Source organism: Oreochromis niloticus, linkage group LG9 (assembly GCF_001858045.2).
Source record: "Oreochromis niloticus isolate F11D_XX linkage group LG9, O_niloticus_UMD_NMBU, whole genome shotgun sequence".
NCBI lineage: Eukaryota > Metazoa > Chordata > Actinopteri > Cichliformes > Cichlidae > Oreochromis > Oreochromis niloticus.
Window position 1 is genome coordinate 1,488,794 of NC_031974.2, and position 15,579 is coordinate 1,504,372.

The window sequence follows — 15,579 nt, forward strand, 5'->3', positions numbered from 1 at the left end:
CAGGAGATTCCATCTGAAGTCTGAAATCACCAACAATCATTTCAGTCCTGCATGATTACTAGAGGTGGGTAATAACTAATTACATTTACCACACCAGTTTTACTACACTGTACTTTTACTTAAGTAGTATTATTATGAAATATCACTACACTACTCCTGACTAAAAATGCTGCCTACTCTACTCAGCGTGAATAAATTAAGTGAATGAACAATAAACGTGTTTTAAGCAAAATACATGAGACAGATGCAAACCTACTGGTTATGTCACTGAGACTTCTTGTTTGTACATTAGGTTTGCTGTTTTCATGATATTCTGTCTGCTGAGATCATTGTTCATTCAGTGGGCTCTTTCAGTCATTATGCAAATTTACCATTTATAAGATTGCAGTCAGCTGAGACTGAAGAAGTCACTTGGATGAGTGATGAAACATTTCTCCAACTGAAAACGCTACATCCAGATAAACAGAATCAACCATTTGGGCATTCTGTTTACCTTTGTTAGCCACTTGGTTATGATAGTAAACAGTAGATGGACAGTAGACAATGATGTGGCTTATTGAATGTTTTGGACTGTGTTCGGAATAATGTTAATTAGCCATTAATTGGAAGAGGTGTATTGTTGATTTGTCTACTATTCTCGATGTATGATGAACTTTAATGGCTGTTTGTTATCCATTTGCATAATCCCTCTTTCTCACTATATAAAAACATAGTGTATTATTTTATTTATTTTGTATTTCCTGTTGTGCTATTTGGAGAAGTTTAATAATGACTTGAAAGGTATTTTTGCTTAGATTGATTATTTTGTATTTTTGAATTTTAATCATGTAATTATGTTATTTATATGTAGTTTTTTTTTTCCTTTTTGGTCTTTAAAGTACCAAAAGTTCCACTAAACTTTATAATTTTCCCTATCTCGTTATCTCATTTTTAAACATTAAATCAGATATTATGATCAGTTACTCAGTACTCAAGTAGCACATCAAGTACATCCTAAATACTTTCTTACTCTTACTTGAGTAATTTCTTGGACAGCTATGTTTTACTTTTACTTGAGTAAAACTATGTTGAGGTAGTGCTACTATTATTTGAGTACAATTTTTGGCTACTCTACCCACCTCTGATGATCACGTTGATGTTTGCACAGAGCAGATAAGGAAGTGAATGTTTTTGCACATTGGTAACAGTGAAACAGTTTATTTACAGCGTGAGATCGTTTATGTTTGGAGTACGAACTGAAATTCTTGAAGCTTTTGTCACAGTGGTCACAGCTGAAGTTCCCTTTAATGTGTGTACGTTCATGAACATTACGATGACCTGACCGTGAGAAGCTTGTGTCACAGTGTCTGCACTTGTATGGTTTCTCTCCTGTGTGGACTCGTTTATGCACTTTAAGATCATCTGCAGTTTTGAAAGATGACCCACACTGGTCACAGATGTGCTTTTTAACCCCACTGTGACAGAGTTCGTGTTTTTTTAAAGCATTTGATGTGGGGAAGCCTTTCCCACACTCTTTGCAGTAGTTCATTTTGTCTCCAGTGTGTCTACGTTGATGTACTTTTAGGCTCTCTCGATTACTTAAAGTTTTTCCACAAAAGTCACAACGAAACATTTTCCCACCACCACAGTGACGACAGGGTTGAGAACTGGATCCATCTGTGTCGCTCTGCTTCTAAACAAAGACACAAAGACAGTTTAAGTCAGGGAATTCCTTCAACATTTTTATTCTGTTTTGTTTAATAACCATTTTAATGACATACAAGTACAGAAGCTCAGAGACATACAGATATAGAGGGAGATGTTGCAACAGTTTGAAAGCTTGGGACTTTGTGGGAGAAAAAATCTGCTTCTGCTTTGACTTCTTCTCTTTCTATACCTCCATGGTGATGTTGTCTGAGTGGTGATACCTATAGTTCAGGAGATTATTGTAACAGCTACCTGCACCTTAAAGGCAGAGAAATGGTGTGAAGGGTATACTGGCAGCCTCCACCATCTGTTTTCTTCAGCATGGCAGTTAGCCTCACTGAACTTAGATTTCAAAGAAAAGCTACTGCAGGTTTAACGGGTCATGGATGGAACATTAAAGTTCACGAAGCATCACAGACACATGGATAACTGGGTAAGTTGCTGACTGTGCAGAGCAGCAGGAAAACCATCTGAACCGAGTAGAGAGTCCAGAGTGTGGAGAACTAAGCTGAGCAACGAAAGAGTGAAATAAGAGCTGAAACTCATGCAGCGCTGCCTTTACATGCAGGGGAATTGCTAACATGCTAACACAACTGAATAAGCAGAGTTGTTCCAAACAGCCAGGCTAAAATAACAAGATAAAAATATAAATACATACTTCACAGTAACTGCACTTGTAGAGTTTCTTTCTGCTGTGGATCTGTTCGTGTCTTCTCAGGGAACGTGGCTCTTTAAAAGCCTTATCACACAGGTCACATTTATAAGGTCTCTCCTCGGTGTGGGTAAGCATGTGGTGCTGTAACTGGGCATCTGTTGTAAACAGTTTCCCACACTGACCACAGCAGTAAACATCATGTCTAGTGTGGATGCGCAGGTGAATATGTCGATACCCTAGCTGGCTAAAGGTTTTTCCACAAATGTCACAGCTGTAAGCCTTAATTCCAGAGTGGGTAACTTGATGACGCCGTAAGTTGCCTCTGAGAACAAAAGCTTTACCACACTTATCACAGCTGTATGGTTTAACTCCACTGTGGATGAGTTGGTGTGTTTTTAAGCTTCCAAGCCGGGTAAAAGACTTTCCACACAACTCACAGCTGTATGGTTTAACTCCACTGTGGATGAATTGATGAAGTTTCAGGTTAGTCTTTTGAGTAAAATCCTTTCCACACTCATCACAGCTGTATTTTTTCTCTCCCTTTCTTCTGTGAGGTTTGTCGGCCTCCTGAGAGCGCTGACGTCTCGCTTCATGTTGGTCCTGCAGTGACAGAGATACAAACAGAGACAGTGAATGAAACGCAGTCTTGGAACTAGAGCTGGGCGATAAAACGATAACGATATGTATTGCGAAATAACTTTTTCTCGATAGAAAAATTTAACTATTGCGATAGACCTCATCTCTCTTGTCCTCTTAAAAGAAAAAAAAAGAACAGCCAATCCAAATTAAGTAGCGCAGAGCCGAACCAATCACAGCTGCAGCGTCACGTCACGTGACTTCTTACGTACAGCACAAGTGCCAAGGCGCACATGTGTATTTGTTTGGGAAGCAGCCAGCCGGGCTGCCCGGGTAATGGAGGAAATGAGTTTGCCGACTAGAGAAAAATCAACCGAGAGCGTGAGCGAAGGTTACCGAAGAAAAAACCGATGATGGTTCCAGTGCCGGAGAGCTTGTCGAACAGAAGGGCCACAGAAGTTCCGTAGTGTGAAGGTATTTCGGCTATTTCAAGTCTGACAAAAAACAGAGTAGCGCGCACTGTAAATTGTGCCGAAAGCAAGTCTGGAAATACAATAAAGCGGTGCATGCTCAATCTCTGACTGAAAGCGCTAATTCGTCATTCGGCTTTTGTCAGACTAAAGCAGTGGTTCCCAAACTTTTTTTGCCAGGCCCCCCTTTGTTTTACAAGAAAAATGTTCGCGTCCCCCCACCGCACAAACACATCCTCCAACCACACACACACATTTTTTGCTCCATTGCGGTTTATTTCACACCTCAAACATTTAGTAAACAATTAAGCAAATACAAGTAAACGGCAATAAATTACAGGTAGTAATAAAATATACTACTAACTCTTTTACGCTACGTCCACACCTACACGGGTATTTTTGAAAACTCAGCTGTTTCTATGCGTTTGGGCTTTTCATCAACACGTAAACGGCGTTGCGATTCACCGAAAACGGAGATTTAAAACTCCTTTTTTTGCGTTTACATGTGGACGAGGATTACAGAGTTCGTCACGCAACGTCAAAGGTATGTGCCTCTTTTCACGTCACGCTGTGCGCCACGTTATTGTTTACATGAGATGAATTGCAGAATAGCAGATAGAGACAAAATACTGTTACTGTTAATCTGACTATCTTCAGGTTTTACACACTTACATATACACACGCAGTTACTGTCCCTGCATTTAGAAAGGCAGAGCCGTCACGGTGTAATTATTTTACGTGTAGTTGTTTTTTTCCTGTGTAATAATTTTCAACATTGCTGTCAATACATTTTTCAAAAAATGTCTCTCTGTGCAAAATGGGTTTAAACACATAAACAGCTGTGGGATACTGTTTGTCCGTGATTTGAACCGGGGGAACAAATTACGGAAGGATCAGCCTGATATTATTTGTATCCCACTGTAACTTTACTGCATAAAGAGCTAACATGTCCAAAATGTCAGGAGTAGTTAGTCATTACAACAAGTGTTTGTGAACTAAAAATCAAGAATGTGGGATCCTGTTTGTCCGTGATTTGGAGAGCCCAGCGCTGCTCCCGACGCAGGAAAACTAATTCTGCAGGGGAGACCTACCTTGGCACTTGTGCAGGTGAAGCCAAAGGGAAGATATGCTTCACCATATTTTCTAGTCTTTGGCTTGGAAGGAAGTTGGTTTGGAAACATATTTGGCGATGCTTCATCTCCTGCTTTGCGTTTGTGTGGGAGCCCCGTGTTAGCAGTGTCCAAGCTTTCTTTTTTTTCTTTTTTTTCTTTTCATACCGCGCCCCCCCTGCAATGGCTCTGCGCCCCCCTAGGGGGCGGGCCCCACACTTTGGGAACCTCTGCACTAAAGTAACTGTTAAAACTGTTTGAAAACCTAAGCCAGGGGTGGGCAATCTCAGTCCACGAGGGCCGGTGTCCCTGCAGGTTTTAGATGTGTCCTCAAACCAACACAGCTGATTTAAATGGCTAAATTAGCTCCTCAACATGTCCTGAAGTTCTCCAGAGGCCTGGTAACGAACTAATCATGTGATTCAGGTGTGTTGACCAAAGGTGAGATCTAAAACCTGCAGGGACACCGGCCCTCGTGGACTGAGATTGCCCACCCCTGAGCTAAGCTATACAACAAGGAGAGATTGAGAATTTCCTTTTAGTTCTCAGTTTATTTGATATTGACAAAAGTTAGTCAATTTTGTCTGTTCTTCTGTAAAACAAACTAAGATTTATTTTTAGAATTAAAATTTTGTTTCTAAGTGGAATTGACAATTTAGTGGTCTGTTTTGTTTTTTCTGTTTTGAAACTTAAACGCTTTAGCGGCTGCCTTTTGTGTAGTTTGCAATATTTGCCTTTATTTATCTGAAACTGAAGCCTGATGTTCTTTAAGTACATCTGCCCTGTTGAACTTATTATGGGTAGGGATGGGTATTGATAAGATTTTAACGATTCCGATTCCATTTTCGATTCTGTTTAACGATTCGATTCTTTATCGATTCTCTTATCGATTCTTTTTAAAAAAGGAGAACACTAAGGTCGATTAGCTTAGAACTTTGTTTTATATCTTCTCTTTGAACAAGATAGAAATTTAGGAGTAACATGGCCTTACAAACCCAACAGTGAGATCTTAAGAGATCCACAGCCTGCGGCTCTTCAATGGGGTGTCACAGGGTCCCCAGGAAAAAAAATTGTAAATGTAAAATAATAAAATAAATATTCTTCTGTAGCAATAACAAAGTATAACATAAATTATTCTGTAGCAATTACACAAGAATATCCAGTAATGTCCCTGCCTACAATTAAACACATTCACTTACCGAAAATCGGGGGCATCTGCTGTGGCAAATGGGTGCAAGCCTTTGACCACAAACTTAGTCGCTGCTCGGTGACATTCGTCTATCCTGGCCTGAAAGGAGACGCTACCGGTAGACTGCAGTGAGAACTGCCAGCCAGACTCTGTCTGTCTCTCTCATCACGGTCACCTAAATGCACAGTAATGGCAGGTTTTGTAATAAAGCAGATCGCGCTAACATAATATGCACTGTTAGTTGATTATTTACCTGCCGCATTAACGGGAGAGGACGTGCAAACGTTACCGCTGCTGCTGGGCTGAGATTCACGAGTCCGGAGCGGAATTAAAAACACGACATTCATTTAAGGTTATCGCGTGTTTTGTGAGCAAATGCTTTTGCATATTCGTAGTGTTTCCTCCTTTAAATGAAATATCTACTTTGCAAGTATTGCAAGTTGCCCTGTTGTCATCACTTCTCGTAAAGTATAACCAAACTTTTGAGCGTTTGAGCCGCTTAGGCGCCCTGCCAGGTAAATGATGCTCCGCAACGTGGTGACGTCATTCGGGGTGACTGGAATCGATAAGGGAATCGTTTGCAAAAATGGCAAACGATTCCAAGGAATTGAAACAGTGGGAACCGGTTCTCAACAAGAACCGGGTTTCAATACCCATCCCTAATTATGGGAAATAAATATTTAAATCAAAACAAGCTGCTGATTATTTCACATTTTACTTGTGAGCAACGGCACATTTAAATCTTACAAATATAGTTATTTGGCTTATATCGTGATATATATCGTTATCGCCTGAAATGAAAAAAACATATCGTGATATGAAAAAATCTTATATCGCCCAGCTCTACTTGGAACAAACCAAAATTGTCACAGTCTGGCTGGGGGAGACTGTATGTGTTGCGAAAAAGGTCTCAAGTGCACACCAAAACTATGAAACTTTATGTGGATTAACAGAAAACGAGCAGTTTATCAAGGCTGGCAAAATAAATACTAGTGATGGTTCCAGCAACACTGATGCACCAGTGCATATATCAAGCTCACAGAGCGAAACCTGTATCGGTGCGTGTGTCGCTTTAACACAGCTGCCACAGCTGCCTGGGGTGCACTGACAGAGCGAGGCTGCTGGACACTGGTGCCACCGGGCCCTCTGACCACCACCAAAAGATATAAAATGATTCCATGGAAAGTACAATACCTTACAGTGTGTACAAGTATGACTAGGTCATTGAATCAGTGTCTGTTGTGAGTCTCAAGAAAGTTTCCTGCAATGATATTTAAGGTCCGGCAGGTGTCAGTATGGAGCAAAACAACAACACTGTCGACACAGTATCGATACAGTTTGGGAAATGTGCTGAAATGCTTCAGGAGGCCTCATCTACCCATCACTAATGAATACAAACAAAGGGCATGGGTGAAGCTAAATAATAACCTAAACTGGATGAATTAAAACAAAAGCATGAAAAAACCATGAAACATAAACTGACACGGATTCCTGAAGACATGGGGCCCGTTCTTCGTACCTCGCTTACTACATCCAAGATCAAATGACACATCCAAGATCAAATCATCGCGCTAACTTTGAGCTCGCTAATCTGGTTCCCCGAACACACCTGTTGTTGACGATTAGTATAGCTGGATGAAGTAATCTGAGATCACTGGGTGGCTTAAAAGGGGCTACGCATCGATAGTAGAAACATTGATCGGCAACCCTGTGATTGGTCGGCGAAGATGTCGAAGGAGCGCGCACAGTATTTCACGGCAGCAGAGCAAGAACTCTTGATTGAGGGATATCAGGAGTTTCAGAGTTTAATTAAAACGCAGGGGAACACTGCAAAGGCTGCAAAAGCAAGGAGAGAGGGCTGGCAGAAAGTTGCTGACAAATTAAACTCGTAAGTGATCCATGATATTACATTATATCATGTGATATTATTTTATTCCACATTATATTATATTACATCATATCCTCTTTCACATTAGAGCCACAACAGGACCCACTAGAACATGGGAAAAAGTAAAAGTGAAATATAAGAATATTCTACAGAATGGTAATATTTATCACTTATATTGCTTTTAGTCTATGACAAGAGACCCTGGAATAATCTGTTTGTTTGTTTATAACAGCAACCAAGAAAAGGGCAGAGCAAATAAAGACAGGTGGTGGTCCTGCACCCCCTCGTCACACCCCTTTTTGTACTGTGACATTTATTGACATTGTGGGGTTTTTTTGTGTGTAGTTTGACATAACACTCCATCACTTTTACCTGTTCCCATGCAAGGGGTGACTGAAGCATGCACAGTAAGTCGGGAGTAAGTATATACAGTACAGTAAGTATATATATATAGAGAGAGAGAGAGAGAGAGAGAGAGAGAGAGAGAGAGAGAGAAAATAATACCCTCACGGGAGAATCGATATCTCTCTATGAGCACACCGTCGCGCTGAGCTAAAGGATCCTGTCTATCCCGCAATATACGCTGAATTCTGGAAACTCTCCTTATCAATCTTGCACCTTCCTTGCTCGCGTACAAACGGACAGGACATGGCTGCGACAGACTTCCCAAATCCACCTTCGCTTTTATAGTCGTGGTCTGTCATCTTGATTGCACGTAGTAATTTACTATTACTACTCTAAAATATGAATTACATCTGACATGATCTACTACATGTAATAGCATGATTAATAGTACATTTCCCTTTTTTTCGGAAATGACCTGTATGTATCTGTATGAAATCAATAAAAGAATCAAATACTGCATTATCTTTAGTTACATTGATAATATTTATTTATGGTAAAACAGTGGCGAAATATCGCTGTTGCTTTCATATAACTTCAGCGGACATACCTGAGTGGCGGCGATCTAATCCTGTTTACATAAAGTAAACCTGCTCCCGAGCAGGTTTACGCTTACGGATCTGTTGCTATGACAGCAAGTCCCAGATGAGCTTCGGAGAACCGAACGATCCAAGATCACGCGAAATCGTCAACATTCAAATCCGGCTAACTTACTTAGCGAGGTACGAAGAACGGGCCCATGGTGTGGACGAGCAGACGACCCGACAAGGAATGAATGAAAACACACGGACTAAATACACACATGAGGCTAATGAGGGAAGTATGAACACATAGGGAAACAGCTGACACACATGAACATAAGACATGATCACAAGGGAAGTGTAACACAGAACACGGGAACATAGGACCTCTTCAAAATAAAACAGGAAACATAATGAGACGCAGACATGAGAACATGAACTTCACAACATAAGACACAAAGACATGAAACACATGAAGGAGACTAAAACAGAGGGGTAGAAGACACAAGGGGAATAACAAATGAACTTAGATAACTGAATGAACTTAAACAAACCATAAACATCAAAATAAACTAAAACTCAAAACGCTGGGTCACAAGGACCCAGAACTGTGACAGAAATAAAAATGTAAAAATATGAAAAATGAATTCCTCATTGGGGAAAAAAAATATCGTATGAAAAATGATAAGTGCAGCTGATTTTATTTTATTTCAGTGTCCTGATAAAATGTGATCTTTGTATTTTCTTGTTACTTGACCACAGGTTCAACATTTCTTCCTCACCGTCTGTGTTGAGCTCATTGTTTCCTCTGTAGTGGCTGAGCTGAGTCCAAATGGCTGAAAATGTTCCTCCATCAGACTCTCCTCCTGCTGATCAGCTGGGACACAGTAACTGCACTTGTACAATTTCTTATTGGAGTGGATCTGTTGGTGGACTCTCAGGTAATGTGGAGCTTTAAACGTCTTCTCACACTTGTCACATTTATAAGGTCTCTCCTCGGTGTGGGTAAACATGTGATGTTGTAACTGTGTGTCTGTTACAAATAGTTTCCCACACTGATCACAGCAGTAAACATCATGTCTGGTGTGGATGCGTTGGTGAATATTTCGATACCCTCGATGGCTGAAAGTTTTTCCACAAATGTCACAGCTGTAAGCCTTAATTCCAGAGTGGGTAACTTGATGACTCTTTAAGTAGCTACTGCGAGCAAAAGCTTTGCCACACTGATCACAGCTGTATGGTTTAACTCCACTGTGGATGAGTTGGTGTGTTTTCAAGCTTCCGGCCTTGATAAAAGACTTTCCACACAAGTCACAGGTGAACGGTCTCTCCCCAGTGTGGATGAGCCGATGATATTTCAGGCTGGAGTTCTGAGTAAAATCCTTCCCACACTCATCACAGATGTATTTTTTCTCTCCCTTTCTTCTGTGAGGTTTGTCGGCCTCCTGAGAGCGCTGACTTCTCTCTCTATGTTGGTCCTGCAGTGACAGAGATACAAACAGAGACAGTGAGTGAAATGCAGTCGTGAAACAAACTTTTTTACTAATGTACGATTTACTGTACAATATAAAGCGCATTGAGGTGACTGCTGTTGTGATTTGGCGCTATATAAATAAAATTGAATATAATTGAAACTCTGTAATAAAAATGACAATAAGGAAAATATTTTGCTCATTGGGGAAAAAAATATACTGTATGAAAAATTACGAGTGCAGCTGATTTTATTTTATTTCAGTGTCCTGATAAAATGTGATCTTTGTATTTTCTTGTAACTTGACCACAGGTTCAACATTTCTTCCTCACCGTCTGTGTTGAGCTCATTGTTTCCTCTGTAGTGGCTGAGCTGAGTCCAAATGGCTGAAAATGTTCCTCCGTCAGACTCTCCTGCTGCTGATCAGCTGGGACACAAAAGAATATTTATGTGTATTTGATCTCTGACAAAAAGAAGCAGAGCAAACACAAACCAGAGAAAAGCAACATTTAGAAGATTCATTTGTTCCAGCAGCTGCAGGATGGTTTCTACAGGCTGAAGAACAACAGTCACTGCAAGAATCAACATCTGCACATTGATTTTCTGTTAGAGGAACAAAGTGAATGCAGACACACACAGAGACAGACTCTCTCCAAACCCTCAGAACAAAAGCTGTCCAGCTTTGTGTGTCTGTTAAAATGCTTTTTACAAATCCTGCTGGAATCAGTGTTGTTACAGCTGCAGTCAAAGCAAGATGGAAATAACAAGAAGGAAAGTTCAAATCTACTCAGACTAAATGTCTTCAGTCAGTGTGTCAGCCTCCAGTTAACAACAGTGGTGAGAAACTGCACTACTGAACCTCCACTGACTGAGTAACTGCAGTTTGGTGCTTCATTATAACTTTGTGGCAGTTTGTACACAAACTGGAGAAAACATCTGAAAAACTGAAGGTGAGCTGATAGTAAGAGGGTCATCATCCCACACTGCACCAGGATTCTCAGACCATGTCATGGTTCACTTGATCCCTGCAAACAGGCACAAACTAAAACTCTCTAAAGTTTTCGTGAAGACACTGAAGCAGTGAACTGATAACGCTGTCTGTGAGAGCTGCTGTTATTCGACCTTGCCCTACTTACACTCCCTCATTCCTGCATGCGGCCTTCCACTAACTCTGCACAAACAACTCTTAATGTCAATTTATAACTTTTCTATTTATTTTATTTTATATCAGTCAGTATGCAATTAACAATCAAAGTAATCTAATATTAATTACAGTCCCCATAACATTTGATGGCAAAGGTTTTGTATAACTTTTCTAGTCCTCACACATTCTTCGTCTCCCAAATCACCAAGAGCTGCACATTAACCTCCACAATATATTTTTATTCTCTGTGCTTTCAAATATGAACACTGTTTACTTTCATCTGTGTTTCATTAGTTTTTGTTAACATCACTTTACAGCAGCCAGACTCATTAAAATGAGACTTTGTAGGAGTTCACTTCCTCTCATGTGTTCATCCACAGCAGCTGGACAATAAAGTTTATTGTGACCCTGATACTGCAGCAGATCGCTCTGATTTCCTGTTATCACTTAAATAGAAATGAGGCTGTAGAGGTTTGGTGCATGCAGAAAAACAGCTGCAGGGACAATGAAAAGACTTTTCTGCTCCAACTTTCTGCCAGCAAACGCTCAACTTCTCCCAGCATGCTGAGCTAATGATTAGTTGGTGTTTTTCTCCAAACACTCTCTCACTCTTCTCTCAATGTGTTCACAATAAACTGTGAACAGACACCGAGGAGAGCAGCAGAAGACCTCATTCAGGAGCTAAACTCAACATGAACTGAACTCACAGTAAAGTTAGCTCGGTGCTTACCTTTAGATGAGCCCACAAACCGAGAGAAACTCCGTGATGAAGCTGGAACTCTTTCCAAACACAGGAAACAGATCAGGGAGCAGAGACCCACGTGGTTCACGCTGATCTCAGCTACGATCCAGGAGACAAGGGTGGGCAGATCGATGCACGTATCGATCAGGACGTTGGTAGTGGTATATGATCGATACTTTAGTTTGTTTCTCTCCTCTAAGTTCACTACTGTACTCCCGTTTCATGTAAAAGCAGCTCTCTCTGCTCGACTCCTCTCCTGCTAACACACTTTGCTCCGCCCCCTTCTTCCTGATCTGCTCACAGAGAGTGATGTTGTCAACATTGACATGTAAATTAGATGAGTGGACATTATATTGGGGAAAGATGATTTGATTATAACACAATTGAACAGAATCTTGGCTAAATGAGTGGAGAATCTGACAGCCATCAGGAACAAACTGATATTCCAGGTGTAAAACTTTGCAATGAGGTTGCAGATGTTGAGAAGGTTACTTCTAAAATTTATTCCACAACAGATTACAGATTACATGCCCCAAAATGTATTTTGTAACGTATTCCGTTAAGTTACTCAATGAGAGTGACGTATTTTGAATACTTTGGATTACTTAATATATTGTCATGGTTTTTACAACTACGTGAATGTACTATTGCTGTGTGATTTATTACTATTACTGAAGGCTACATGCCTTCATTTTTGAAAAAATGAATAAAATGAGTAACAGTATGATGGACATTAGGTAAGGCTGCTCTTTTTGCAGTGAATGCATATAGAAAACAGAAATAGTTTTCTATACGCAGTGATATGTGATATGTTTTCTTTTTGTCTGATAATAATCATGTGGAACTGAACATGTTTATTTGCAGCCAGCAGGTTGTTAATGCTATCCATCAAGTCTAAAATATGGAGATCCTGTAGACTGGTCCAAAATTGATCAGATTATATTCTAAATATTTGTTCAATTCTCTTCCAAACCCCTATTGTAAGTTTGAGTGTCTACTAAAATAAAATACTAGCAATGAATTTTGTTCACTCAAATGTAGCTTTTCTTCGCTCAAAATAAATTTCTCCTCAAAATGCAACACTTGCACCTGCAAATTTTTTTTACGTGTGCTCAGTTTTGTTTTGTTTTTACATGGCACAAAAATAACGCCATACAACAGCCTTTGATTAGATGATCTCAGGCTGTGTGAGGGAGCTTGGAGTGCTAAAAGATCAGAATTGTAAGCAGGGACATCACAAGTCAAAGCTTTAAAAGTCAGTACCAAGATTTTAAAATGTACTGGAAGCCGGTGTAATGAATGTAAAACTAGTGTAATGTGCTCTCTTTTTTGTGTCTTGGTTAAAAGCCTTGCTGCAGCATTCTGGACTAACTGGAGACGGTCAAGATGAGGAAAACTCATCTAAATGTTCATCTCCGGGGGACGCTCGTGTGCAGCTATTGAGTAAATGTTTATCTCCTCTACCCAAAGGACCTTTTAGCTTCTTTTAATAGTGCTATCGGAGATGCAAGGGCTGCCCGTTTCTCACACTTGGTTACAAAGAGCAGAGGTAATGGTGCTATTCAACACCATTAGTGACATTGTTACTCCTGCTCTACCCGCAGCCACTTTTTCATCTAACGAGAACTGTGACAATTTCCCTTTTTTTTGCTTGCAAAGATTAATAATGTAAGAATGAATTTTTTTAATATTCAGCACCTGTTATGTCGATCTCCACCCCATCACGGCCGGTCATTCTGGATACTGTCGCTCCAGTTTCATTACCTGAGCTGGTAAAACTAGTGAATTCATTGAAAGCATCCTCTTGTCCACTTGACATTGTATCTGCATCATTATTCAAAAATGTCTTCCAGGGTATTGGTTCATCTATGCTCACTCTAATCAACTCTTCACTGGCGTCTGGTATAGTTCCAGTTTATTTTAAAAAGGCTGCTATTCTTCCATTAAAAAAAAAAAAAATCTCAGCTAGACCCCTCTCTTTGGAGCAGCTACAGACCAGTCTTCAAATTACCATTAATTGCCAAGCTTCTACAAAAGTTTGTGGCTAAGCAACGTAAAGTGTTTGCGATAAGTTTCAGACCGGCTTTTGCAGAGTTCACTCCACGGAGACAGCCCTTTTTAGGGTCTAAAGTGGCATTTTGATGAGTAATGATGCAGATTGAAGTAACAACAGGGGAGGGAGGGGGGATGAGAGAAGAAGAAGCAGCTGTGCAGCATAAAGACAGAATAAATCTAGCTTTGTGTCTTTTTCATTCTAGCTAAAGTACGGGACAAACTGTTTGTCGAGAGATTTATTCTAAAGACACTTCTTCAGCTAAGAGTCTAAGGGTAGAAACACACAGACGTTGCACCATTTACTTGTATACAAGGGCGATTACAAGAACACTCACACCAGAGTGGGGGCCCTGTGATGCGCGCTCTGTTCTTGCACTTGTCTTTATTTATATACAACAGTAATACAACAGTGAATACGTCTATTCATAGGCAGAGGAATGTTAGTGCGTAGGGAGTGAAGATAAGAGTGGTTCAGGTGTATGTGTGTGTGTGTTGTGAGATTCGGAAGGACGCGGCCCCTCTTCTTGTTAGAGAGCGCAGATAAAAGTGTCCAGCTCTCCTCTTCCTGCTTGTTCAGCTATTATCCCTGTGAGAAAGAATTTATAAAACAGTCTTGTAGTGGACAACAGTCTAAGTCATCAAAAGGTCAACATACAGTATTCTATCATATGCAAACTTATATCATTAAATTAAAGCTTATACTGACTACTAAGTACAATTTTCCATTGACACTGTTCATTTGTAGCTCGATACGAAATGCGTAATAAAGGGCGTATTCTCATCATAATGACTGATATGTTGTAAAAGAACCCACCCACCACTTTAATCACACTCTAGATCTTGTTTTAACATATGGCATAGAAACTGAACATTTAACAGTGTTTCCTGAAAACCCTCTGCTGTCTGATCATTTCCTGATAACATTTACATTTACAATAATTGATTACACAGCAGTGGAGAGTAGACTTTATCACAGTAGATGTCTTTCTGAAAGTGCTGTAACTAAGTTTAAGAATATAATCCACCCACTGTTATCATCTTCAATGCCCTGTACCAACATAGAGCAGAGCAGCTATCTGAACGCTACTCCAACAGAGGTCGATCATCTTGTTAATAATTTTACCTTGCTGAAAAGCCTTCAGCTAATCCAAAATGCTGCAGCAAGAGTCCTGACAGGGACTAGAAAGAGAGAGCATATTTCTCCTGTTTTGGCTTCCCTTCATTGGCTTCCTGTTAAATCCAGAATTGAATTCAAAATCCTGCTCCTCACATACAAGGTCTTAAATAATCAGGCCCCATCTTATCTTAATGACCTTGTAGTACCATATCACCCTATTAGAGCACTTCGCTCTCGCTCTGCAGGCTTATTTGTTGTTCCTAGAGTATTTAAAAGTAGAATGGGAGGCAGAGCCTTCAGTTTTCAGGCCCCTCTTCTGTGGAACCAGCTTCCAGTTTGGATTCAGGAGACAGACACTATCTCTACTTTTTAGATTAGGGTTAAAACTTTCCTTTTTGCTAAAGCATATAGTTAGGGCTGGACCAGGTGACCCTGAATCCTCCCTTAGTTATGCTGCAATAGACGTAGGCTGCTGGGGGATTCCCAGTGTGTGAATGTGTGTGTGAATGGGTGGATGACTGGATGTGTAAAGCGCTTTGAGGTCCTTAGGGACT

At 40.3% G+C, this 15,579-nt stretch overlaps 2 protein-coding genes across 3 annotated transcripts in view; one reads left to right on the plus strand and one right to left on the minus strand.

Annotated features, from left to right (window-relative positions):
- Positions 1-9,568, plus strand: part of LOC102080698 (zinc finger protein 14) — a 49,560-nt gene extending 39,992 nt beyond the window's left edge. The window contains exon 4 of the mRNA XM_025910517.1: positions 9,259-9,568. Within this exon, the coding sequence (XP_025766302.1) occupies positions 9,259-9,336 (78 nt within the window). The 3' untranslated portion in view covers positions 9,337-9,568. The remainder of the gene's footprint in view (positions 1-9,258) is intronic.
- On the minus strand, positions 70-11,894 carry LOC112847916 (zinc finger protein 271). Of its 2 annotated transcripts, none has more exons than XR_003221752.1 (4): positions 10,300-11,799; positions 8,690-9,974; positions 2,345-2,941; positions 70-1,672 (listed from the first exon to the last, which is right to left on the minus strand). XR_003221752.1 is itself a non-coding variant. In XM_025910520.1 (4 exons), exons 2-4 carry the CDS (start codon positions 10,315-10,317, stop codon positions 1,106-1,108), a joined length of 1,182 nt encoding a protein of 393 aa, XP_025766305.1. In that variant the 5' UTR covers positions 10,318-10,430; positions 11,842-11,894; the 3' UTR covers positions 70-1,105. The 2 variants fall into 2 exon arrangements, 1 of the variants encoding a protein (XP_025766305.1); XM_025910520.1 differs by lacking the exon at positions 8,690-9,974 and adding an exon at positions 11,842-11,894 and having other exon boundaries at positions 10,300-10,430.
- Between the last annotated feature and the right edge of the window lie 3,685 nt (positions 11,895-15,579).

Bases quoted from the DNA above. Each gene is read 5' to 3' on its own strand.
- LOC112847916 (XM_025910520.1), bottom strand. The intron at 1,673-2,344 runs GTATGTATTTAT...GTCTTTGTTTAG, and splicing joins ACAAGTGCAGTTACTGTGAA to AAGCAGAGCGACACAGATGG.